This window comes from Acinonyx jubatus, chromosome C1, assembly GCF_027475565.1.
Source record: "Acinonyx jubatus isolate Ajub_Pintada_27869175 chromosome C1, VMU_Ajub_asm_v1.0, whole genome shotgun sequence".
Taxonomy (NCBI): domain Eukaryota; kingdom Metazoa; phylum Chordata; class Mammalia; order Carnivora; family Felidae; genus Acinonyx; species Acinonyx jubatus.
In genome coordinates this window covers 53,099,121-53,126,218 of record NC_069381.1, presented here as the reverse complement: position 1 = coordinate 53,126,218, position 27,098 = coordinate 53,099,121, and the positions used below count along the sequence as shown (strand labels likewise).

At 40.5% G+C, this 27,098-nt stretch overlaps 1 protein-coding gene across 6 annotated transcripts in view; it reads right to left on the bottom strand.

The window, feature by feature from the left end:
* Positions 1-27,098, bottom strand: part of AK4 (adenylate kinase 4) — a 72,856-nt gene that overhangs the window by 12,519 nt on the left and 33,239 nt on the right. For 5 of the 6 annotated variants that reach the window (XM_027058975.2, XM_027058977.2, XM_027058978.2 and 2 more), the window contains one exon: positions 19,249-19,368. The exons of the other annotated variant lie outside the window; for it this stretch is intronic. In XM_027058975.2, the coding sequence (XP_026914776.1) occupies positions 19,249-19,368 (120 nt within the window). The remainder of the gene's footprint in view (positions 1-19,248; positions 19,369-27,098) is intronic. 6 annotated transcript variants of the gene reach the window in all.

The following is a 27,098-nucleotide window of genomic DNA, read 5'->3' as shown; positions in this document are numbered from 1 at the left end:
GTGCTGACAGCTCAGGAGTCTGGAGCCTGCTTTGGATTCTGTGTCTCCCTCTCTCTCTGCCCATCCCCTGTTCATGCTCTCTCCTCTCTCTCAAAAATAAAAAAAAATTTTTCAAATTGACAACTGGAGTTAGATTTAGAGGCCTGCAGCCAAAACAACCCCAAGATCAATCTCTATGCTTTCCCCAAATCCTTTTTCAAGGAAAAGTCATTTTCTAAATCAGTGGCTTCCAAAGGGACCCTTGCTAGAGTATGAAAAGAAAACAGAGCCTCTGTTGCATTGTTTTGTTCACTGTTTTTCAGATTCTAGTTTGGAGAGTGCATTTTATAAGGTATATGGTAGTAAAACTGTATATGCACATAATTCACACATATCCATATACTGAAGATACAAAGTAAACATTTTTACTGAAAATTGTGCACAAAGAATTTTAGAAATCACTCCTCTGAGGACCTGAGTTCTCAGCCTCAGTCCCTGTCCTGGGGTTCTCAGCATCACTAGCCACTATCCTGACAATAAAACATTGTTCTTTATCCTTTGCATAAAATATAGAAACTGAGTACAGTGTCAACAAAGAATAGGAAGCTCTGAAAGAGAATACACAGTTCCTCCCACAAATAAAAGGTCAAATCTTATCGGCTAAAGTTTCTAGCCTAAAGACCAGTCTGTTCAACTCCCCCACAACTGTTTCTGAACTCTGGTGCCCTCTGGAGGAATGGGTGGAAAATGCAACTGTGTACCAAATAAACTCGAAACAGATTTCAAAAATGTTAGGTAGTGTCTACCTTCTAGGCTTTCATATTCAGACCCACTAATGACCAGAGAATCATTAATTCTTGTGGCTTAGAGGTTTTCTGTTAGGACAGAAAACCTCCCATCCTCAAAATGAGGATAGCCTCCCATCCTCAAAATGTGTTAAAGTTGAAAGAACCATGGAAAATACAGAAGCCTACATAATGAAAGCTAAAATGTAAGAGTTATATTTTAAGATGCTAATGTTGTTGGAATGCAACCATTTTTATGGTTCAGAAGTACCAACAAGAGAAATAAGTCATTCCACAACTTTAAGGGTTGTCCATCTGATGGGGCACATCAACATTATCAGAGAAGACTTACAAGGGGGGAAGAAGAGCTTACGGGTACTCAGATTCCATACCATTCTTCCTAGAATGGATCATCTGGGAGCAGGAGCAGGACTTAGGTATTTTTTTAAAGTTATCTAGGTGACTCGGACTGGTTAAGAACCACCAAACTTCTCAGTGACAGCAACAGTGTAAGTGCAAAACTAACTACTTGTATCTATCCCATTCGGGGGAAGTTTCAACACTTCTTTTAAACAGGTACAAAAGCACTTTGCAGAGAATCCTCTTTACCTCAGTTTCATGGCAAGAGGAGAACTGGGAAGGAAATTCCCAGAGACAAATCTTTCCAGATTCACTAAGCCCCTAACTCAAGCCACCTGTTTATGCTATTCCTGTCCAGGATCTTACCTGTAAAAAAAAGTGGTGTGGCAAGGGAAAGTACAGTATAACAGAACAGTGGGCAAAGATCTGGATGCCAGCTGTGGTTTCAAAAGCGAGGAGAAGCAGCAGTAAGCCAGAAACCTCAGGGCTCAGTGGGACGTGTCTGGAACCACACACACCTGGACTTCATTCCCAGTTCTCCCTAGCCAGAACTGCAAGAACATCCACCAGCTTTGTGTAATCTCTCTGGTCCTTAGTTTTCTCAGATATAAAACAAGGGCGTATCAATTTGCTGGGGTCGCCATAACAAAGTACCACAGAATAGGTGGCTTGAACAACAGAGATTTAAGGTCTCATGGTCCTGGAGGCTAAAAGTCTGAGATCGAGGTGTCAGGGAGGGTTGGTTCCTTCTGAGGCCTCACTCGGCTTGCAGATAGCTTCCTTCTCCCTGTGTCTCCCATAGGATTTTTCCTCGATGTGTGTCTGTATCCTAACTTCCTCTTCTTATAAGGACATTACACTAGTCATTGCAGATTAGGGCCCACCCTCATGACCTCATTTAACTTAATTACCTCTTCAGTGACCTTATCTCCAAAAAAGAGTCAAATTATAAGGTACTAGGGGTCAGGACTTCCAACAGATGAATTTAAGGTGGCGGGGGCAGGGGACACAACTCAGTCCATAACAAAAGGTAATGCCTACTGCATGGCTGTTTTGAGGATTAAGAGAGACAATCTTTCTAGAATGTTCAAGATGTAAAGTGTTACGCACAGAGTGAGCACTCAATAAATGGCCGCTGCTGCTCTAGGTAGAGCTCTCCTGGGGGCTCAACTGGTTTCCCAGTTCAGCGTGAAGGAAAGGTCCTCATCCCCCAGCTGGCTTCTATTTAATTCCTTTCCTGAGATTTGCTAGCTTGGGGAGTCACTGGTGCTCTGTGCTCTCTACCATAACTAGAGCCCAGCACCTCTAGTTATTAGCCTGCACAGACTGCACATTCTGGAACCCACCCATCAAAAGGGTGCTGTGCCAGGCAAGCTCTGAACCTGGCACACCACCTACCTCGTTTTTTGAATAGTAAAGCACCTTAAGTCTACTTTCCTGATCCAGTTCAATACGTCATCATGATGAGCTCTGATCTGGGTGAAAGTGAAACTGGTAAATTCAGTGCAAAGGTTCAGCCTTAAGCTGCTGACAACACATGTGTACCTTGATGTGGCAACGGGACATTAAGTTCCAAGGAACTAATCCATTTGCAGCCTGCGTTAACTATAACACGGAATCCAATTGAAGAAATGTGACGGCCTGGGGCGCCTGGGTGGCTCAGTCGGGTAAGCTCAGGTCACCATCTTGTGGTTCGTGGGTTAGAGCCCCGCGTTGGGCTCTGTGCTGACAGCGCAAAGCCTGCTTAGGATTCTCTCTCTCTCTCTCTCTCTCTCTCTGCCCCTCCCCTACTCCCATTCTCTTTCTCACACACACAAAAGTAAACAAATAAACGTGAAAAAGAAATGTGACAGCTGTGCAGTCTTTCTCGTTAAGTGAGTGCCTCATTTTGGGGAACATTCGCACAGACGAGGCAACTGTCAGTGGCTCCTGAGTCCATGTCCAATCAGCAAACACACCATGTGTGCTTCCTATGTATTGTAGTCTGCTGTTCACAAAGCATTTATAGACATTTACTTCTCTCTTACTCTGCACATCGGCCCTATGAGGTGGGCAGAGCGGGAACAATCACCCTCCGTGTAACAGATGAAGCTGGCATTCAGTGAGGATCAGCAGCAGAACAGGATTGAGGACCAGGTCTCTGGTCTTGGAAGTGCCCCCTCTCTCTTACACTATGCTGTTCTTCCACAGGTATGAAAAATAATTGTTGAAAGAATCCTAAACGTCACCCCATCTATCTTACTTCCACCCCAAGAGCAGAGCATCCTGGTAGCATCCTCATCATCACGGCCACTATTTGCTGTGCCAGATAGATTTTATGCAGAAGGAAATCTGAAACTGTGCAGGGGCCTAAACGGCCTACTCTCACTCCTGTTACGTCTCTCACCTAGCATCCCTGTCCGTCACCCCACGTCACCTGACATCCTTGCTGTTCTCAAACCGGTAAGTCCATTCCCACCTTGGACAAGTAGCTTATGTCCCCTCGGCGTGACAGGCTCTTGCTGTAGGTATCTCTGTGTGCCCTCGGCTCCTACAAGTCTTCGCTCAAAACATGCCTTGTCAGTGAGGACTTTTCTAACCATCCTGTTCAACTAAACCTGCGCCCCACCCACCGCACCCCTATTCACACCCGCCCCTCTTTTTCGGTTTTCTCTTCATAGATTTCAACATCTTTTATAGCACATGATCTACTTTATTTTGTAAGTGTTTCTACTCTCACTAGGATGTTACCTAAATGAGAGCAGAACCTTTAAAGCTGTTTACTGCTACATCCTTCGTGCCTAGAACAGTGCCTGGCACATAATAGGTGCTGAATAAATATTTGTTGAATCAATGAATAAATATCATCTGAAAAGTCACAATTATTCTGCAAGATGGGTATCATCCCCATTTTAAAGTTGTAAAAACTGAGGCTCAGAAAAGTTAAGTGACTTGCCCAAGACCACACATTTAAGAACCGAGTGCTGACTCCAGAATCACACATCACATACCACATGATGCTGTCTTCCTCCCACGGGGCAGCCTGTGAGAAATACCTGCTCGTGACAGCTACAGTAGTCAATAGTCTACTATACAGTATACAGTATACAGTATACAGCAGTCAGTATACAAAACGACTGGAGAAATCCAAATCCTGCGTGGCTTCGGGGTGCTGCAGGCACAGACATGTCAGATTCTCTCCACACATACACAAATGTTCTGCACCTTGCTTTTTTCTTTTCATAGATCTTGGAGATTCTTTTCTATACATACGCATTGCTCTCTTGCTCTAATAACTGTGGAGTACTCCATGGTTTGGATGAACCACAATTTAACCAATTCCCTACTGACAGGCATTGAAGGTACACACGACATGAAGCACACTAGGGAAAAATATCTTAGCAGACAGAAATACAGGCTCCAGAGACACACTGCCTTGGTCTGAGGTGCAATTATGCCACCTGCTCACGTTGCGACCCTGGTTACCCACCTCTCTGCACCCATAAAGTGAGCCTGGTAATGCCCAATCCAGAAAGTTGTGAGGAACAAACAAATTTCTGTATGTAAATCCCAGCACAGCGGCCGGCACAGGGTGGGAGGAGGTGTGGCAAGTGGGGCAAAGAGCCAACACTGGGGGAAAATGAAGACCATGTGGGATCGGAGGTAAAAGGACAGACAGCAAGTCTGATAACAAGAAAGACATGACGGGTAAGTGTGAACCTTTATAAAAGTATGAAAGGAGCAGTGGGGAGACAGGATAGTGCCATCACCATCACCAAACACAGTATGTTCGTATAAGAGAACAAGTCTCCTCAATAACAGGAGGTGTGACAGGAAGGTCACACGTGAAGGGGAGACCCAGGTTTACTTTAAGGCAGAAGGTAGGGTATTCTGCAGAGTCAGAGTAGGTGTGAGGAGGAAGGTGGAGAAGGTTGTAAGGAAAGAGAATCCCAGAGGGTACAGTGGAAAAGTAAAGATTTGGGGGGGAGGAAGAGGAGAATCAGTAATGGAGAAAGAGAAAAGGATAAAGAAGAAAAAAGGACACTGAGGGATGGCTTACCTTTCCCTTAATAACCAAGTATCACAGACATAAAAGACCCAGTTGGAAGTGACTAGCTTCAAATAGCGTAATTGTTAGGGCAGGTGTGGTGTCCTAATCTCTGAAGATGTCACAAAGGCCCTGGCAGTGGGCTGGGGCTCTCACAGAAGTTTGGGGTGCAGAGTCAAAAACCTGGGGGATCACAGGTCCTAGAGAGGGGCTCTGTGTCACCCTGGTTAGGCAGAAGGCAAAGGCTCCACGAAGTAAGGAGAGGAGGTTATCTGTCTACAAGACTCTTAAGATATGAATATTCTTCAGCTTACACATCCTAATGTAAAGCTTCAGGGCACACAATATGAAATGGTGTCCTAAAAGGCAGCATCCTTTGAAGTGATTTATATCAGTGTCTCAAGTTGGGCTGAACAAATCAAAGATGTAATTCTCACATCAATCAGCTGCCAAGAACAGACTGTCGGATAAGGTACAACCTGACCAGGACATTTTAAACCATTTTTAGCGAAGAGTCATTATCCAACCACATACATATGTTTTTTTAAATGAACATATTGTCAGAGGATCACAATATGAAGACTGTGAAAACTGTTTATCAACCAAGAGTGTCCCAGTATCAGGGCATGAGATGTTCACTTTAACTTTGGTGAGGAAACATGTGGGTATTTTGCTCTTTAGTTAACATCTGACATCCACTGATCCGTGTTCTCTTCCAAAGATCTACTCATGGTGTAAGATTTAATTCCTTGGTGTCTCAAATTGCAAGGATATTGGAATCTGAAAGGAAACAAATAATTAGCAGATGTATGGAATTTAAAGCATGATCCGTAAATCTTGTAATGGAAAATCTGCCTCTAAATAAGAATAGCCATTCTTGACATGAAAGTACTTAGATGCACGCATACATAAAGCATTCAAAAGTATATTCTAAGAGGTTATCTTCTGACTAAGAGATTCAGACTAGACAGGCTATGGTTACACAGGTGGGCCCAAGAGAATTTGCCACTCTAGCTGTGGGTGCGTATTCTTTAAACATGCTTGCTTGTAGCCCCTGTTCCATGTGGAACAGTCAGATTCCACAGAATAGTCAGATTTCATGTGGATTTGGTATTCTGGTAGGCAGGGATTACTGACCAAGTAGACTAGATGTACACTCTAATTCTGTCAACAGGTGGCAGCATGAATAATTCTTCAATTTAGAAAGAACTGCAATAAATTGTGGTATACTTTTATTTTCACTAAAAGTAATCCTGAAACACATATTTTCTAAATGACTAACAAGCAGAATCCCAGTCTCCCTAGATAACCTAATCCAAGTGAATATATTCCATTAATTGTTGAGGAAACCAGAAAATCCAACAGGCAAAGCAAAATATTGAACACATTTAAGCCCAGAGAGCTTGCTTTCCTCCCTGTAACGATACATAGGAGACTGCTCACTCCATCACGTGGTTTCTCACCAGGAGTACAGAAAACCTACCTCATGCTTCCATACTAAGCTGTCCCCTCTCCCTCATAGCCTAGAAAAGCTACCATGTCCTGCTTAATCAAATAGCCAATCCACGTTGAAAGCTGAAATTTCATACAGTTAAATTTCTCCCAAAATCCGCCATGCTATATCACTAATTATGGTGCCTACAGGTTATTTTTTAGACAGCCTCCCTCCCAAAAAAGATTCACCATGTGCAGGAAGATGTCGCTAAATCCCTGACGTGCCAGCCACCGGGCCTTGGCATCTGCTCCTCTCAGCCATGCCAAGAGCCTGAGGGAGGGCCGGTGAAGCAGGAGGTGCCACAGCAACAAGCTGAGACAGTGGAGGGGAATGGGGAACTAGGACACTTCTGTTTTTCTAATTTGTTGTGCATTCATTCCAGAGGAAGGGCAGAGAGCCAGAGTCCACCACCACATTCCCAGGCAGAAAAGCAAGCCCTCTGCTTGATGGAAATAGAAGCGCAGTTTTAAAGGGCAACTTCTAGCATCCGCCTGGGACTGGCAACGTATGAAAAGGCCACACAACACCAGGCCCCCTTCCTATGTGCATTAGGATCTGGGGCCAGCACGGTTGCTTCTGACCAGCCATCTCTTCCCAGCTGTTGGGAAAGCAAGAACCAACTTAAAAATATGTAAGCCATAATCCATCACAATTAATCACTGAATGATTAACTGAAGTTCAAAGCAGGTAGTTATTCTACCATAGTCTTCCCTAACACAGGGGCATTCAAACTATTCATACCACCAAGCAGAAGCCTCACTAGCAACTTAAAATTAATCACCGTCAAAACCTGCTCGATGAAGGCCTTTTCCGTCTTACATATTATAACTACCTTATCTGTTTGCACAATATTTACTTGTATGTGTATCCAAGACCTCCATATTCCACTTCTTCCAGTTTTTATTAACAGATGGTGAAAAGACTAAGACACAGCTGTGCTCCAGATGTTGGCAAACAAGAGCTTAAGCTACATCATATCACTTTGTGAGCTCCACATTTCCCACTGTGCTGAGAGCTTAGGACCTACTTCCTGCTCACTGAAATCTTCCAGGGACACTTGGAACTCTTCTATTATGTATCTTAGAGTTGTAATAAATAGTTCCTGCTCTCAAGGAGCTCATAGGTTAGTAGTAAATGATTTAAAAACCTGGACATGCTATAATCACTACTTCGGGATCCACTGATAGAAGACATACTACAGAAAATTTGGGTTTAAACCGTAAGTTTGGATCTTCTAAGTGGCTTAGTTAAAAGATGAATTCCTGGGGCGCCTGGGTGGCACAGTCGGTTAAGCGTCCGACTTCAGCCAGGTCACGATCTCGTGGTCCGTGGGTTCGAGCCCCGCGTCAGGCTCTGGGCTGATGGCTTGGAGCCTGGAGCCTGTTTCCGATTCTGTGTCTCCCTCTCTCTCTGCCCCTCCCCTGTTCATGCTCTGTCTTTCTCTGTCCCAAAAATAAATAAACGTTGGAAAAAAAAAATAAAAAAATTTAAAAAATAAAATAAATAAATAAAAGATGAATTCCTATTAGGCAGGGATTCTTGGGGAAATCCCCAAATGGTGTTGAGGTCCTCTGGCATCAGTGCAATGATTTTTCCTGTTTAAGGATATAGATGAAACTCATAGCTTATAACCTGTGTTCTTAAACAAGTTAAAAATTATGGAGCCCTTTTGTCAGTAAAGGAATATGCATACTGCATTGAAGAAGGAGCTGTTAACTGTAAATCCTTTGCTTAAAGGCCCTTCTCTTTAAGAATTTTGTTTACCTATTATATGGGGACCCAAGTCCCAATATAAACAAATTAAAGGAAAACTGGTCCCACTATATCTCACTTGAGACAAAAGGAACTTGTAAGTGATTTCACCACAGGCCCGTATTTTTGCCCCAAATAAAAGAACAGAGGCTGAGTATGGCCCACCATGGGCTCAGCTCCCAGGTATATGGTGTACATATACATGGTAGGTGAGACCTACCATCAGACAAGTATTTATAAGCTTTTTCTACATGTCAAACATAATTGTAGGTACAAGAAGGTATAAAATATCAACATTCAGATCAATCTGTAAGTTACATGATTATAAGGTAAGAAGAAAGAATGAAATGGGTAGACAGGATGGTACCAGAAGGACTCGGCAAGGAGGGGATATCTGAGTAAAGATGTGAATGGAGCATCCTCATGACCATCTCAAGGCACAGTGCTGCAGGTAGAGGGCACAGGGAGTGCAAAGGCCTGGCAGCATTAGCACATACAGCACATAAATGTAAGGAAACTGTCACGTCATTAGGGAATAAAAACAAAGTTTTGCCCTCCCTTGCCCTCAAGAAAAGAGGTCTGAACATAGATGAAGGCAAAAGGAAACACAAAAAACATGAAACTTTAAAATATGATAAAGACAAAGAATATTCAATAATATCCACTGTAAGTGGATATATTTTCTTAAAATAGAAAAACTGAACAAAAGGACAAAAAAGATATAATACAGGAGAACTTTCCTGAAAGGAAAAGAACTGAATTGGAGATCAAAAGGACACAGTACCTATAGGAGGGAGGACAAGAAACAACACTGAGATGGTCTATTTACTTCAAGTATGAGGAAACAATTCTTCAGGAAGTCTATACAGGAAGAAAAAAAAAATCATAGTCAAAAGTCACACTGGCCTCAGGGCTTTGCAGAGCAATAATCCAGGTCGGAACAAGATGAAACAGAGGCTGCAAAGTGCCGAAGGACACAGGGGTCACTCAGGAATATCATGGCCAGCTGAACCTGCTGAATGATGAGGAGACGTTCTCAAACGTGAAAACTCAGGGAAGAGGGCATCACATGAGCCCCTCTGTTACAACGGAGGGAAGGAAGGAGGGAAAGAACAGCAGGAGGAAATTATCCAGTAAGATCCAGCTGACCACGGTAATGATGAATGGAAAAGCTGTGGTAAAAAGTAGCACAGCTTTATTCAGACATAATTCATATGCCAAACAATTCACTTGTTTCAAGTGTATAATTTGATGGTTTCTAGTCTATTCACAGAAGTAACGAGAAGAATCGTCAAAATAAAAGAAACAGAGATGTGGTACTGTGTGAGAAAACCAGGCCACAGAATTCATTTAAATCTTTCAGATGTAAGACAAAAAAAAAAAAAAATTGGAAATTCAGGTTACAGAAGAAAACTTATAATAGATTTTAGCAACAAAAACCATTGAAAACTGAGACGGAGGGAGGGGAAAAGAGGTGGGAGGAAGCCTAAGTACATTAATCCTCTTACTGTTCACTGAAGAAAGACAATATCTCTCTGTCTCAATTTGAAGTATGAAATAAAAAAACAAATATGTCAACTCCTAATGGCTTTCATAATCTTAAAGAGCTCTCCCAAGAATATCCTGGGTGATGAAGAAAGATTTTATCTGAAATTCAGTAATAATTCCTTCAGGTTCACTTTAGCTCTGCTATTGTTAAACTTAAGTAAAATTAAATATTTTTAAAAGTACATCAAGTATGGGAGCCGCACTTACACACTTTCAGGTACCTATGTGCGTGAGGAGGGGTCTAGAATGACAGGTTCTCAACTGTTAACCCTGATTATTCCTGGCTACTGGGATTTTAGGTGACTAGCTCCTTTCCCTTATATTTTGCCATATGGCTTGAATGCTTTATAGTAATCATGTACCATTTTTATAAAGTCAGTGTCAAATGATTAAATTCTCTGCACTTTTCCCACATCTTACTCTCCTCTTAACCCTAATCAACTTGTTACCTTCACAAAATCTGGGTTTTTCTTCCTAGTACTAGGGCAGTCATCAGAGTTTTATATTGTTTTGTTTTATATTAGTAGGTAAGGTTTAATGGAGGCTGGGGAATTTTGTTTAGTTCTACTTTCCCCAGGTGTACTTAATGAGGGATGAATATGATGATCTTTGCTTATTAAAATGACATTTTTAAGTTTATCAGCCATTTATTAATGAAATGCTAAGTTCTAACATCTGTATCAGCATCAACATGTGGTTGTATGTATATACAACACTGGTACCTAATAACACGTACTATCATGTGACCACCTACTACGTTTTAGGATTCCACTAAGAGTGTCATATTTGTTAGCCAATCCTCGCGAACCTATGCCATACATACTGCTACTAATTCTATGGATGAGGAAAAAGAATCCAAGAAAAGTAAGTTTGCTTGCTCAAGACTACACAGCTAATAAATTACATAATGATATTCAGTTATAAGTCCGAGCTTTTTCCACCACATTACTGTTCTGATACAGTGCTGTGTATTTAGTAAATGCCCAGCAATTGTTTCATTAACAAACTAGAAAAAAGGGTGCCTGAGTGGCACAGTTAAGCATCTGACTCTTGACCTTGGCTCAGGTCATGATCTCACAGTTTGTGAGTCTGAGCGCCACATTGGGCTTTTGCACTGATGGAGCAGTGCTTGGGATTCTGTCTCTCCTTCTCTCTGTCCCTCCCACACTTGTGCTCTTGCTCTCCCTCAAAATAAATAAATATTTTTTTTTAATTTGGGAAAAAAAAAAAACCTAGCAAAGTATGCTTTAGATGCTTTGGATAAAGCTTTGCAATGAATGTTCTCAATCCATCCAATTCCCAAGATACCTGTTTCATAAATTAGGGAAGGAGGCTCTCCTTCCATCTAAAATTAGGATTTGAAGACAGCTTCATCCTATGCCTTACTTTATAGACTTCTAATTAAGTGGCAACAGCAAAGGGGCTAAGTGTATCTTAAAGTGTATGAGACATGCCCAAATAGAGAGAAATCACAGTTTAATATCTAAAGTAGATCTAAACATGTTAAAAATTAAGTTAATTTTAAAGTGTTGGTTAAAAAGTTAAAAAATAAGTTATTCTTTCAAACTCAAAGTTTTACATTTTAAGCTTCCTAACTCATTTCTAATATTAACTTTGATGTTGGGGCGCCTGGGTGGCTCAGCCGGTTAAGTGTCCAACTTCTGCTCAGGTCATGATCTCGCAGTTTGTGAGCTCGAGCCCCACGTCGGGCTCTGTGCTGACAGCTCGAGAGTCTGGAGCCTGCTTCGGATTCTGTGTCTCCCTCTCCCTCTGCCCCTCCCCGGCTTGTGCTCTGTCTCTCAAAAATGAATAAATGTAAAAAAAAAAAAAATTAGGATTGACTTTGATGTTTATTCAATGCCCTGTATTTGAATTTCATGAAGTGTTTAACTTTTGCCCCCACCCACTTTTCTGACCTCATATGCTCATATTTTCAGCTCTAGAATTATCCAATTACCTGTGGTTTCCAGAATACACCATGCTGTTTTGCATATAGTGATCCCTCCACCTAGAAGATTAAGCTTTTATTCTCACTTTCAAAACTTAGTTCTTGCTGTCACCTTCTCCAGGAAGCCTTCCATTTAACAGCTGCCTCCCTCACCCCTAAGATAGGGTCAGTTCCTTTCTCCTGGGTGCTACCTCTCACCTTTTACCCCCTCCACTGGGGCTCCCAAGGTCCTAGACTGCAGTTATTTATTCAGCATTTGCTCCTCCTGGACTAAGCTCAGAAAATATGCTATTCCCTCCTCAGACAGACCAATGCCAAGCTCATCAAGATGCACCATAAAATGTATAACTCAATTTGCGTTTTGATCTCTGAACCAAGTTTTTCTAGGGTGTGTTCAAATATCTGTATACATATGTTTTCCATATGGCCCTAATGCTTACTTGTTAAAATCTAGTCACTCTCTGGAAACACAGAGCGAATAAACAAACTCAGAGTTGCCTGCCATATTAAAATTGTTCCCCATCCCAAGACAGCAGTCAGATCACGCAGAAGAAAAAAGCCACCAGAAATGGACATGGGAACAGGGTCTCAGGAGAGAATCCAACCAAATGAACAAGAGAAGATACCCAAGGCTTTATTTTACCATGTTTTTCAGTCCGATCCTCTGAGCTCATACAGACACCAAGGACACTGAAAGTAGGGAAGTCATAGAATAAAAACAAAGTTCTTATAGGTTAGATTTAAATCACAGAAATCAAAGGCAATCCTCATTGCCTAGGGCAGCATAAAAGCTGAATCACCAATAGATTCTAAATGCCAAGAAGGCCAGTCCCACCTAGTATGTTGCTCTATTGTGGTGTCTTGACAGTGCTTGGCACAGAGTTGGTGCTCAATAAATACTCAGTTGTAGGAAAAATTATGAAGACTCAGAACCGAAAGAAATTTGCACAATCGCCTGGGACCATTAACAAAGAGGCTGCACTAACTTTAATGAAATCAATAGCTAGACATAAAGTCTGAACAGGCTCCGCTCTTTGGATAAGGTATATCACAAGATGAGAGTGTGCTAAATTTCAAGTCAGGCGTGACCAAAATGACTTTTCATAACCTAACCTTGCTGAGTAATGGTCTTTTCCTGTGTAACTCGACCAATATTATTGTTTAGTTTCATTGATTTATTTTTTAAGTTTCATTTAAAGTATACCCAGATACCATTTCTTCTTTTTGCCCATCTTCCCCTGGTGAAGTCATGTGTTCTCCCCTAGTACAATATTCAACCTGAAACTAATGACATGTCTACAAATCCTTTCATTTAAGAATATCTGAATATTTAGTAATGATGTTACAAAGTATAATCAAAAGCAGGTATAATTCCTTCTTCCAAGAAGATGATAAAAAATGTCAAGTTTGTTTTAAAAACAGAATTTTACAGATGCTCTATTCTGGAGGTGACTATTACGGCTACATGGCTATCATACGTAGTTTGGTTTCCTACCATCCACCAATTACTTGGTTACCAAGGGCTCTGAGTAAGTATGTACCTTGGAAATACTGCAGATCTGAGATCATTTAACTCTCAGGGCAAACAAACACACACAAACACTGCACACATTCAAGCAACTCTGACTTCTGGTAAAAAAAAAAAAATTCCAGAATTATCTACAGAAAGCCCTAGTTATTAGCATTCGACACTGCGCTGAACCACAAATGAAACATACAACCACAGACTGAATGATAACTCTCATTCCAAAGGGATCTTTATTCCGATGAAAGGCTTAAATTATATTCCACTCATTATTCTAAAATTTAATATTTTTTTATGAAACCAAACTGTGACAACCAATTTTAAATTTTTTTTTCAACATTTATTTATTTTTGGGACAGAGAGAGACAGAGCATGAATGGGGGAGGGGCAGAGAGAGAGGGAGACACAGAATCGGAAACAGGCTCCAGGCTCTGAGCCATCAGCCCAGAGCCCGACGCGGGGCTCGAACTCACAGACCGCGAGATCGTGACCTGGCTGAAGTCGGACGCTTAACCGACTGCGCCACCCAGGCGCCCCTGTGACAACCAATTTTAAATATTTTGATGCCTCACCTAAAATCGTATGGTGGACAATTCTGTTACTTCTTGTTACCTGTAGATAAATTAGGAAGGAGTTTGAGAACTTGCAGGCTACTATTTAAATACACAGGTTGGCAGTCAAATTTAGAAATGAAAACCCCTATTACCAACACATCTCCCTACCGGCCCCACCCAGCTGCCAGCCCTATTTTTAAAAAGTGAAGAATTTATATTTGTTTTAAAGAGATGGTTACTGTTCTCTAGCTATTTCACCTAATAAGTAGTAAATACTTTCTTTATATGAAACTAGAAAAAAAAAACATGCATGGTTTTATAACAAAATTAGAAAGCTTGCAGCACATTCCATTCTTCTAGTAGAATATTTGTCTTAAAAATTAAAGAAAACTTTTAGAAACTGTTCTCACACATTCAACTTCTAAGGACATAAAAGATAGAGGGAGAGAAAGAAAAAAGGAGAAAAGCCCCCACAGATGTATACAAGTATTAACACATAAAACAGTGTTTCTTACTCAGCTGGAGAGAAAACTGCAAAGGTAAGATAGAGCTGAACTATCTTTAGCACGGACATAGCTGACCAAACCACACAGCACTCAGGCACCCCATCCACCAACCCCTCCTGGCCTTCCCTTGGCTTGCGTCCACTCTACTTGTTTCCACCCACCATTTGCAGATGCCTCTCTACAGACATATGGACCAAGATGATGAGTCATCTGTCATCCAGAATTCTTTTCTCGACCTTTGCACATTCAATCACCTTTAGCACACGCAACAGGCACGTCCTCCACAGAGCATGTGCCCTGTAACATAAGGAGTTTAAGGCTGAACACAGAATGAGGCATTCTTAACACTCCTCACTTTGCCAAATGGATTTATTCCAGAGCTTTAAAGGAAAATCACAACTGAAAAAGTGACCAGATGGGTCTTCAAGGAGAAAGATACAAACTAAATCAGCCATGATACTGACGCACTTCACTAAAAACAGGCCTGTGATGTAAAAGAACTTTAGTTATTCTCCCTGAGAGGAATAGTTATGGCAAAAGCAAAACACAGAAGCATTCCATAACTAAAACTGACCTTCAATTTCACATGGCTAAATATTTTTTAAATTATTCCTGTACTTAACACTTCATGTAGTCACCAAAAAAACAAAAACAAAAAAAAACATTCAGGACCTGTATACCACTTAGGACAGATAATAATAGCATATCTATATAGCACTTATTATATGGCAAGCATTCTTTTAAGAACATTACATATATTCACTTCATCCCTACAAACCCTTTCCTAATCCCTGTTTTCCATAAGGAATAAAATGCCCACAGAGGTAAAATAATTTGCCCAAGGTCACAGACTGTCAGTAAATGGCAGAGCTGGGATTCAAACGGGCAGTCTGGCATCTAACTGGGGTTAGTGGTTATTACACTAACCACCTTTCCAAAGGAGTTTAATATAGACAATCCTTTTTTAAAACAAAGTTTACACTAAAACTACAGAAGTTTGCTTTGCAAGGTGACAAGCTTTACAATTAAAGAATTTAAACCAGAGAAATTATAGTCAGGTGGTGGCAAAGTCAAAGTTTACCCATCATGGCAAACACCTACACACTGTGGAGGACTACATTTTGTGAGTCAATGTGTCGCGCCTGGAGAAATTAAAGTGGCCTAGAGAAGCGCAAAGCAGGTGATGACAGTCAAGAAACAAAAAAAGTGCAAACCTCCGTGAGCAATAAAAGCCAGGAGGCACCTGGCTGGCTCAGTCAGTAGAACATGTGGACTCTATATCTCAAGTTGTGAATTGGAGCCCCACGTTGGGTATAGAGATTACTTGAAAAATTAAAATCTAAAAAAGAAAAGAAAACTCCAGGGGTGCCTGGGTGGCTCAGCTGGTTAAGTGAGTTTGGCTCCTGATCTCAGCTCAGGTCTTGATCCCACACTCTTCTTGAATCCAAGCCCTGTATGAAGACAAAAGAGAGAAGAGACGAGACGAGACGAGACCAGATGAGACGAGACCAGATGAGAAGAAAGAAAAGAAAAGAAAAGAAAAGAAAAGAAAAGAAAAGAAAAGAAAAGAAAGAAAAGAAAAGAAAAGAAAAAAGAGAAAAGAGAAGAGGAGAAGAGAAGAGAAGAGAAGAGAAGAGAAGAGAAGAGAAGAGAAGAGAAGAGAAGAGAAGAGAAAAAAAGAAAGGCAAGGTAAGGGAAGGAAGGAAGGAAGGGAGGGAGGGAGGGAGGGAAGGAAAAAAAAGAAAACCACAGGGCTGTAGTAGCTAACCTCACTCATAACTCCTGTCAATTTTTCCCCCTCAATCCATTCTCTCCTGGATGGTGCCTCTTTTCCATCCTACCACCAATGCCCAAATTCAGGCTTTCAACATCCCATGGTCCAAATATTCCAACAGTCTTGTATTTGGCTTCTAGCCTCCACCTCGTCCCTGCCCCACCACCTACTCTCTCCTCTGCTAACAGAACAGTCTTTCTGAGACACAAATCTGATCATGTTATGGCCCTAATTAACTTTTCAATGGTCCTGGGAGCAAACAATTTCTGGTTCCACCATCTTTGTACTGAATCAAACACCATCCGCTCCAGGATTTCCCCTGCCTGCCTCTGCTTGCAGGCCCAGGAAAATACTAAGCTATGCCATCCTTTTCTTACCTAGTTCACATGCCCTTCTGCAGAGAACATCTGCCTTCCAACCCCCATTCATCAACCTGCGGAACCTCTATATATCTCTTTTTCCATAACGTTGTTCCAGTACCTCCTCTCACTACCAGAACATAATTTTCTTCTCTGTGTCTGCGGGGTACCCATATATATGCTTCTATTCTGCTATCAATAACTATTTTACTGATTCCCCTATTGTGATAGGGACAGTGTCTTAGCATCTTATCAACAGCACCCAGTAATTTCTGACACACAAGAGGAGCTTTATTCATTATTGCCCAATGAATAAGAGGATGCCTTTTGTAGGCCATTATAGCCTTTCTCTCAGCAAAAGTTTTAAATTCAATCCACCAGTTCCCTCTAGTCCCATGAGAACAGAGTTCCAAATTTTTAAATCCAAAGTCTAGAAAGACATGATCTACTTTATAGTCAACTGTTCAGAAAACCTACAAAGTGAGGAATACATGTTAAATAATAGTTCACAATGAATACTCCACAGAACAAACCTTGTAGGTTCTTGGTGAGTGTTGGGAATGAGGTGGGGGATTCTAAAATCAAATAAATTCAGAAAATGCCTCATGATGTCTCCTTCTGTGAAGAGTTAAATTGCATTATATTAAAGTTTCAATGAAGTCCTAAAGTAAAGAAAACGTGTTTAACTTTGGCACTTACTACCTTTGAGCAGTTAGCTAAAGCCTACTTTGCCTCAGTCTTCTAATCTATTAAATGGGAATAACAGTATCTACTTCTTACAGTATTGTAGGGATTGAATGAAAAAATATCAGGTGTTCCAAACAATGCTTGCACACAATAAGTACTCAATAAATGCTAGCAACTTTTAATATTTAACTTGACACATCTGCTTTCTTGTCTAGCAATTACTAACACTGCACACTACACACTTTGAGAAACACTGATAGACAATAAAGACCGCACCATACTAGTCATTTTGGAGACTCATGGTTCCAGACTTTAGGAGAAATATAGCCGATCTCATAGTTTAAATGTAGGGAATTCATCTGGCTTCTCTGTGGCTGGCAAACATCAAGGTTTCAACTGTCACAACTTCCTGAAGCTTCAGTTTCACAAAATTAATATGGGATTGAGTGCCTTGTGTGAACTAAAAACCGCTCTGCAATGGAAACAAGTTCCTCATAGAGAAATCTCATTCTCTGCCATTCTGTGGTCCTAGAAAGTAGCATGCTCATCAAGTTTCTATTTTTATTGTACCCAGGAATCTTGCTATTCAAGAATAAGAAATAATCCACCCAGTCCATTGTTTTTCTTAAAATTTAAAGTAGAAGATTCTGAATTTCAGCTTCATGGAGAATTGTGTAATATGTTGTGTGTAAGCATCTGCAGGCATTTCCTAGGAGAAATATCATAGTTGTCACCAAGGGGCCTATTTGCCTAAAAAGTTTAGGAACCTCTAATAGAGGTCTTAAATAAGGTCCAGGTGTTACTTAAATACATACTCAAAAAAAAAAAAAAATCAAATAGTATCAAAGACTATATCAGTCTTTTTAATATCCTTTCAAAGAGAGCTTATGCATGTATTTCTACATGGAGAGAGTAATAAATACCACAGCATCCTTCCATGTTTACATAAATAATAGTATATGATATAGACTCTACTGCAGCTAGCTGTTCTCACTCGGCAGTGCATCTTAGAGATCTATCCATGCCAACACATACGTACACATTATTCGGTTAACAGACATACTAATTTTTAAGGCATCCCTATGATAGATACTTAGGTTGTTATCAGTGTCTTGCTAGTTACAAATAATGATGAGAACAGATAACCTTGACAACCTTTCTTTAGGAAGAAATCCAGCAGGGAACTGCTGAGTCAGGAAATATAAAGAATGCTGGGGTGCCTGGACAACTCAGTCAGTTACGTGTCCAAATCTTGGTCTCGGCTCAGGTCATGATCTCACAGTTCCTGAGACTGAGCCCTGTGTTGGGCTCTGTGCTGACAGCTTAGAGCCTGCTTGGGACACTCTCTCTCTCTCTCTCTCTCTCTCTCTCTCTCTCTCTCTTTCCCTCCTGCTCTCCCCCATGCTCTCACATGTACATGCTCTCTCTTTCCCTTTCAAAATAAATAAAAATAAACTTAAAAAAAAAAGTATAAAGATGGCTAAACTGTCCTCCAATGGTTGCCTGTTTTATACTCCCAATAATATTTATTTCTTTTACACTCAATAAAAGATCTTCAGATTTTCTATCTTTGTTAACCTGACAGATGAAAAATGGTAACTCATGGTGTTAATTTGTGTGGCCTATTATGAATGAAAGAACCTCTGATTTAAGATGCGTCATACCTATGACAACTTAGTCATGGAAACAATGAGCACCATCGAAACTGTAACAGTAAAGGGAATTCAGTAAAGGTTTGCTTCAAGTCAATGGCTCTAGGGATGGTAGTCTGGAGACAGAAATGAAAAGGCTTTATCACAGTGAGTTTCTATCATTTTGCCAAACTGGAATATGCCTAAATAAATGACTGAAAGCTTGAAGAAAAAGTATTTTGCAATGGGTCAGAAATTAAGGGAGTGTGCACAACCAACTAGTCACAGACATCCAGCTTACCCACAGGTTCAACTCACCATCTAGTAGCCAGTGCTGGCCGCGCCTATTCTCCAACTCCGACATCATTAGGCGTGTGATCACATGATCTGGAACCAAAAGACCCTTCTCTATGTACTGCTTTGCCATATCACCAACTTCTATTAAAAAAACAGGAAAAAGAGACACTCAAAAAAGCTTCAAAAAAAGAAAAGCTTACAAACTCCTTTTGCCTTCTCTACCATTCCTCCCTATTGGTATGAGGGGAAAGTTATAGGTAGATGTTTTGGGGGTAATTTTTAGAATACTGGTTTCAACAATGGTAGCCTTGTCTCCCAAAGAATTATAAAAGCAGCTTTCGAAGATAAATAAGATATACACAAACAGAAATAAAAATAAAAGAGTATTTCTATAAATTAGAAGAGAAGATAAAAGTAAGAAACAAAAGTTGGGAGTCCAGAGGAAGGGGTGTTCGTGAAAGGCCAGGACAGAAGTCCTGGAACTTCCCAGAGGTGAGAGCCGCGAAGTGGACACTGAGCCCCCCAACGGTTTACAACAGCCAGGAAATGTGATCAACTATATGGTTCATGGGATGCAGAAGGCTGAAAGAAGCTGAGGAGCACAACCATTCCTTAGAGACCAAAGGAAAACATTTCCACTGGTCTTAGAAAGAATGCTGGATAATATAAACAAAAACTTCTCTTCATGAACCTCAGTATAAGTAGATGGCACCTTGCTGATATAGTTGTAGAAGCAACTCAGTGTTATTAGAATGCCAACTTTATCAAAAGATGTGAATTTATTTTTATTATTATTATTTTTTTTGAATTTACATCCAAGTTAGTTAACATATATAAAAGGATGTGAATTTTCCAAAAAAAATTTTTTTTCAGAGAAAAAATGTTTCTATCTTATTTTAAAATAATTTCTTATATGTGGAAATTGTGGGTTAGGTTCAGTGGAACAAATTATCAGTTTAAATCTGTTAAGTTTCTAGGAACGGATTTTTTTTTAAACCAAGATGAAGTCCTCTACTCTTCAGAGAACTGATAATAAACCATTAAGAACCACGTTTTTGACAGGCCAATTATGTTCTTTTTTTTCATTTATTTATTCTAACTTTATTGTTTTTATTCAGTTGGCTGCATTCACAATGGTTATTAAATAGGACCATATTTTATGCCTTTATAATAAATATTAATTTACATTTCAAGTGACTGATACAATTTCAACCACCAGTGCCCCCAAGAAGATATTCACTGCACTGTTATCTAGCATATTGCCTATATTTGATGTTGACTTTAAGAAAGGCCAATTATGTTCTTATAAAAACATAAAGCAGAATTGTTACTGCAAAAAAGCTCAAGAATCACTTTGTCCCTACCTTCACCTTGAATTCAAGGTAGAACCTTCCTTCCCCAAACTGAGTCAAAACTGCTAACTCCAACTCTGAAATATGCACTGTCAAGAGATTCATATCACTCTGATTACTACTACTGGCTCAAACTATTGGCTCTGATTGCTACTACTACAAGCTCAAAGTTAGATCCAATGATGCTGATTCAGTAACATGCTGCAAAGAACAACAGCAAAAGACAACCACTTTGGCAAATGTGGCTAACATGCATATGAACAAAAACAGATTCATTACAAAGTATTTATTAACTCTATACTAGGTAACAGGTAATAATGCACAAAGGGAGTAGTGAATAAAAGTTGCAGCTTACCTACCAATGTTTAAGCAGTGTTGTTTTCATGAAGAGCAACAATATTGATCACTAATAAAGTAACATACTATGTTAACATATTAAGAAACATATTATACCAGGCACTGTGCTTTAACCACTTTGTATGTGTTATTTCATTTAATCCTCATAAGATCCTCACCTTCAGATAGAAAGTAATACCCATATTTATGACAGCTTTACTAAGATACAATTCACACACCATTAACATTCACTAAACTGTACAACTCAGTAATTTTTAATACATTCTCAATGCTGTGCAGCCATCACCACTACCTAATTTCAGAACATTTTTATCACTTCAGAAAGAAACGCTGTACCCATTAGCAATCGCTCCCCATTCCCTCCTCCCTCTGTCTAGCCCCTGGCAACTATTGATCTACTTTCTGTCTTTACAGATTTGCCTATCGTGCACATTTCGTATAAATGGAATCATACAATATGTGGTATTTTGTGTCTGGTTTCTTTCATTTAGCATAATGTTTTCAAGTAGTACTTCATCCATTTTCATGGTTGATCATTCACTGTATGGGTATACCATATTTTGTTTATATACATCAGTTAATATGCATTTGCATTGTTTCTACTTTTTGGCTAATATGAGTAACACTACAAGGAATGTTCATGTACAGGTTTTTGGGTGAACATATGCTTTCTGTTCTCTTGGTAATACCTGTATACTATGTATATTTTATATCAGGAAAATCACTGTCGGATGGTATGCTTGGAGTAACTGACGAGATTGGTGCTGTCCTACTCTGCAATGGTCAGGCCAACCGCAGAGCCCTGTTCTTTTTTTTTTTTTAATGCCAGCTTCCTTTTTATTTTTTTTAATATGAAATTTATTGTCAAATTGGTTTCCATACAATACCCTGTGCCAGAGCCCTGTTCTTAGTCCCATCTGCCAAACATTAAGACAGATTTAAACAAACAAACAAAAAACAAACAAACAAACAAACAAAAATATATATATATAGACATCTTCCACGATAACAGACCAAGATGTGAATTGTCTCCAAATATCCCATGAGGAGACAGTGAAAGCATAGGAAACATTTTATTTGGAAAAGAGAAGACCCAGAGAAGGGCATGAAAACAATTTGCCCATATCCTGATACTTGACACATGGAAAGGGCATTATCTTACTTAATCCCCAGGGCTTACAATTAGGACTTGTTATGGGAATTACAAATGGATAGAGAAAAAATGGCCTAAGGAATGTCTGAATGGAGATTCAAAGACTGCCTAAGACGGGATATTATAGAGATTCGGAAAACTGGTTGGGGATTGGGCCACTTAATATTTAAGGTCCTTTTGGGTGAGGATTTATGGTATTGGGATACTTTTGGACTCAGGAGTTTAATGCAGAACAGTAGCCAAATGATGCCCCTGAGGCCTTTAAATACTTGCTAGATGGTGCAATATGTACCCCCTCTAATACCTCAAACTTATCATGGCCAAAATCATACTTTCCCTCCCACATGCTCTTGCCCTGGTATTTACAACATTACTCTCCTCAGATGTCATGTAAGAGTAAACACCAGTTGTCTTGATTTTCTTCACTTCCCCCATTCTTTATATCTAATTGAACATGAAGTTCCTGCCATTACATTTCTACAGCATCTGTCATATCCAAGCCAAATGATCAAAACATAAAAGTGCAACAGTAACTGTTGTGAAGATGGCTGCAGAGCAAGCGATGACACTGTGAGGAAAGAAATCACAACCATGGCCCCGGATGGCCCTGGTGGTTAAGCGGAGGCCACAGATTAGTAAAAAGCAGAGCTGAAAGAATGAAGCAATGGAGGTGCCTGCGTGGCTCAGTCGGTTAAGTGCTGGCTTAGGCCCAGGTCATGATCTTGCGGTTCGTGAGTTCCAGCCCCGCATCAGGCTCTATGCTGACAGCTCAGAGCCTGGAGCCTGCTTCGAGTCCTCTGCCTCCCTCTCTCTCTGCCCCTCCCCCACTCATGCTCTGTCTCTCTCTCTCTCTCTCTCAAAAATAAAATATACATTAAAAAAATTTTAGGGGCGCCTGGGTGGCGCAGTCAGTTAAGCGTCCGACTTCAGCCAGGTCACGAGATCGTGGTCCGTGAGTTCGAGCCCCGCGTCAGGCTCTGGGCTGATGGCTCAGAGCCTGGAGCCTGTTTCCGATTCTGTGTCTCCCCCTCTCTCTGCCCCTCCCCCGTTCATGCTCTGTCTCTCTCTGTCCCAAAAATAAATAAACGTTAAAAAAAAAAAATTAAAAAAAAATTTTTTTAATATATTTGGGGCGCCTGGGTGGCTCAGTCAGTTAAGCATCTGCCTCTTGATTTCAGCTCAGGTCATGATCTCACAGTTCATCAGTTCAAGCCCCATGTCGGGCTCTGTGCTGCCAGTACAGAGTCTGCTTGGGGTCCGATCTCTCTCCCTCTCTCTGTTCCTCCCCTGCTGTCTCTCTCTCTCTCAAAATATATAAACTTAAAAAAAAAAAAAAAAAAAAAGAAGCAATGAGTTATACTCCAAGAACACTGCACAAATCTTTACATAGTGAAAAAGAGACAACTGGCCAAAGAATCACACTGATAAAGAATCTCTGAGATAAGATCAAAGTGGGTCCTTTACTCATAGCAATCTGTGACCTGCCACAAAATCAACAGATTGCTTCTGGGGTCTTCTGCACACTAGTCAACCAAACAAATCATTACATTACTTGAACAGCCAATTCTCAACTCTTAGCTTACTTCACTTCTCAGTAGCATCTGAGATGGCTCCTTTGCATAAATGATAGGAAAGTGAACCTTTGAAAATGCAAGCCAACTGCAATCCTCCAGGACCTTTCCATCTCACTCAGAGTATAAGCCAAAGCCCTCACCTTGGTTTACAAGGCCCTGTGTAATCAGGCCCTCCTTCCCTGAAGCCATCTCCTACTTCCTCTCCATTGTCCACTCTACTCCAGCCACACCAGCTTCCCTGTAGTTTTCTGACAATCACATTCATGTGCTCACTTTAGGAACTTTTCATTTGTTGCTCCCTCTGCCAAGAACACTCTCTCCCCAAGAATTTCACATGGATCAAGCCCCCACTTCACTCAGATCTCTGATAAGTCTTACCTCAAACAGGCCTTCCACCCCATCTAAATAGCACAAGGACAGACCACACATCCCTATCACCCTCTAGTCTCTTATCTTGCTTTGCATTGTCTTCTACAACCCCAGATCTTACATATTATATATTGATCTATTTATGAATTCACTTTTTACCTCCCAACAAGAATATTATTAATTCATTCAGAAAAACTGAGGTACTTTGTTCAATGCCATACCCTCAGTACTTAGAATATAGCTTGGCATGTATGAGATAACTCCATAACAATTTGCTGCATGAATGAATGAATGAATACCTAAAGATGATAGATAATTTCCCTCCACCCCCGGCAAAAGCAATCTAATCTTTCTGTATATCTATTACAGAACCATGATCCTAAGATCAAATACGGCTCAACCTTGCCATGTGCCAACTTTTTCAAGGGAGATATGAGACAAAGTATGATCAGTACTAGTTGAGATGGCCATGTCAGGTTTCACAGCTCAGTCTTATTTCATCAGTATTTTAAACCATGTATAGCAATGAACAAGGTCGAATAGGGAAAATGAGGAGAAAGAAACACCATGAGCCAATAATGCCACCAAGCAGGGGGCTGCTTGGCATACCTGGAGGAACTTCAAGTACAGAGAAAAGCATCATGAGAGATGCAGCTAGACAGGTGGGAAAGATTTTTTTTTTTAACATGTAGTTTTAGAAATGCCATTCCCACAGCCAAGACCAGCATTTACAGGGCCCAGTGCAAATGAAAATATGGAGACTTCCTGTTCAAAAATTAGAAATCTCTAAATGGCAACAGCAAAGCATTAAACTAAGTGCAAATCCTTGTGTGAGTACACAGGTCACGTGCCCACCACACTGTGACCTCTAGATTGGGTTGGTGTGGTGAAAGCCAAAGAGCCTGTGACAATAATCCAAGCAGGAGACAATAGACTGCACTAAAGCAGAAGCAACCTTAGAAGACATTCTGCCCCTTGAGAAAATACCTTTGAGACATGGAGACTGAAGGTACCCCATAAAGGACTGCTTTTTGCTACCTCTATTCTTCTCAGGACCCGCACCCCTGCCTTACACATGCCTTATTATGTCCTGCTTGTAAAGGTCAAGGACTTAATGATTTCTTTGAAGCCTTCCAGCACAATAGATAACATCTAAGGAGTGATTAGGTGGGGTTGTCATGAAGGTTTTCCAAGACCACTGACTCTACACACCTTGACAGCAAGACTCCTGGGCATAAGTGACTTATGAAGGGCACCTGAGCATTCCCAGCTCTGACCGGTTCCTGGATGCCTGAGGACAGGGACACAAGACCACCATCCTCAACTAAAAGCCCAGACCCCAAGTGTGAGAAATAAGCCCACTGCCCCAATCAAATGAGGGATGTGAAGACTGGAGCACAGAGAAGCTAGGCTTTGATCAACATTTTTTGCAAGAGCTGGTGTCTGGTTACAGCAGGCATTTATCTCCTAGAGCGAAGTCCCTTCCCTGATTCCTCACTGGCTGAGTACTACAGAGGTTACAGTCTTACCCAGAAGTCACCGATGCCCATGTGAGGCTGAAAAGTAGTCTGACTGGAACAAATGGACATCTCTTGAGGTGATGCAGAGACTTGAGTTCTTTGGCACATACTCATTGCAAAGCCCGCAAAAAATAAGCCCACCAAATGGAGAGGGGAAGAAGAACCAGGAAGTGAAGTGTCTACGGGTTTGGGGACTCCATTGTGCAGTGGGGAAGGGGTTCGTACATATTTCCAATAGATTGTAAACCTATTGTTAACTAGACAGCACAGCTTTTATTTGGTATTTTTGAAAATGAATCATCTCACTTCTCACACCAAGCAAAGATGAGACTCATTATGCTTTTCCTTTCCGAATCTCCCAGAAGCTCCGTCTGCTCTCTCTGTATCTTCAATAAACTCTGCTCTCACTTCCTACCAGCTTGCATTTGATTTCTATCCTGCGCAAAGCCAACCAAGGACCCTCTTGGTCACTCCTGCAGGATCCCCTCTGGATCCTCAGGCCCAGCCTGCCTACATCACCTTGAGTTAACCCAACATAGACTGTGCAATTCCAAGTTTAAAATAACCCTGTGGAAGACTTCCAGAATCATTTTAATCTAATTTACTAAGTAAGAGAAAGATCTAAGTTCAACATACTTTCCCAACTACTGGCAGTCTTGGATCTTCTCTGGAGCAGGACAGACAACACATCTATCTAATCTGATACAAAATCAAACTTCTACCCCCCACACCTCAATCCCCACCCAAATGAAAACCTGGAAAGTTTAAAAGCCAGAACAAAACAGACAGTGTATCTGCATCTGAATGAAGATCTCACTACAACAACAAATGGAGATAAGATGTTGATAAAGACAGAGGCCCATTCAGAAAACCGGGACCTTCATCTGCCTTTGTCAGCTTGCTTGAAAGTAGTATCATTAAATAGATAACACACATACCAGCTCCAATTTGTCAAGTAGTATTCCAAAGAAAGGCTGTGGACACACACAGTCTTACGCAGCTTCTGAATCCTCAGTGTATATATAGATGCGCGTATGTGCACATGCGTGCACACATGAGTAAGTCATAAACCACCAGAAAATTTTCAAAAATAAACAATAAATTTAGAGTGCCAAAAACAGGCCAACAGTTCTGCATTTTTTAAGCTTCATAACAACCAAAAAGAAAATCCATCATGTGTTTAGAAGACTGAACAGAACACGAGTGATTAAGACCACATTTGAAAAAACTTTCCTCAGAAAGGAAAAGAGAAAGTGTCAGATTACAAAATGGTAATATATTACAAAATTATGTGAGTATATCTATAGATATATATTATCATTTTCAATGTTAAATACATTATAAAAAATCAATATTCCACCTATTTTACAATATAAGTATTGTGGCAATGCAGCTTAACCTATTTCATTCAATTGCTACATGTAAATTAAAATAAGATATAATCTTAGTAACCTTGAAAAATATATATTTTCCATTCCCAACTAGATCAGGTAATATACAAATTGTCAGAATTTAAGACTACCTATTAAGTTGTGTATTTAAGAAA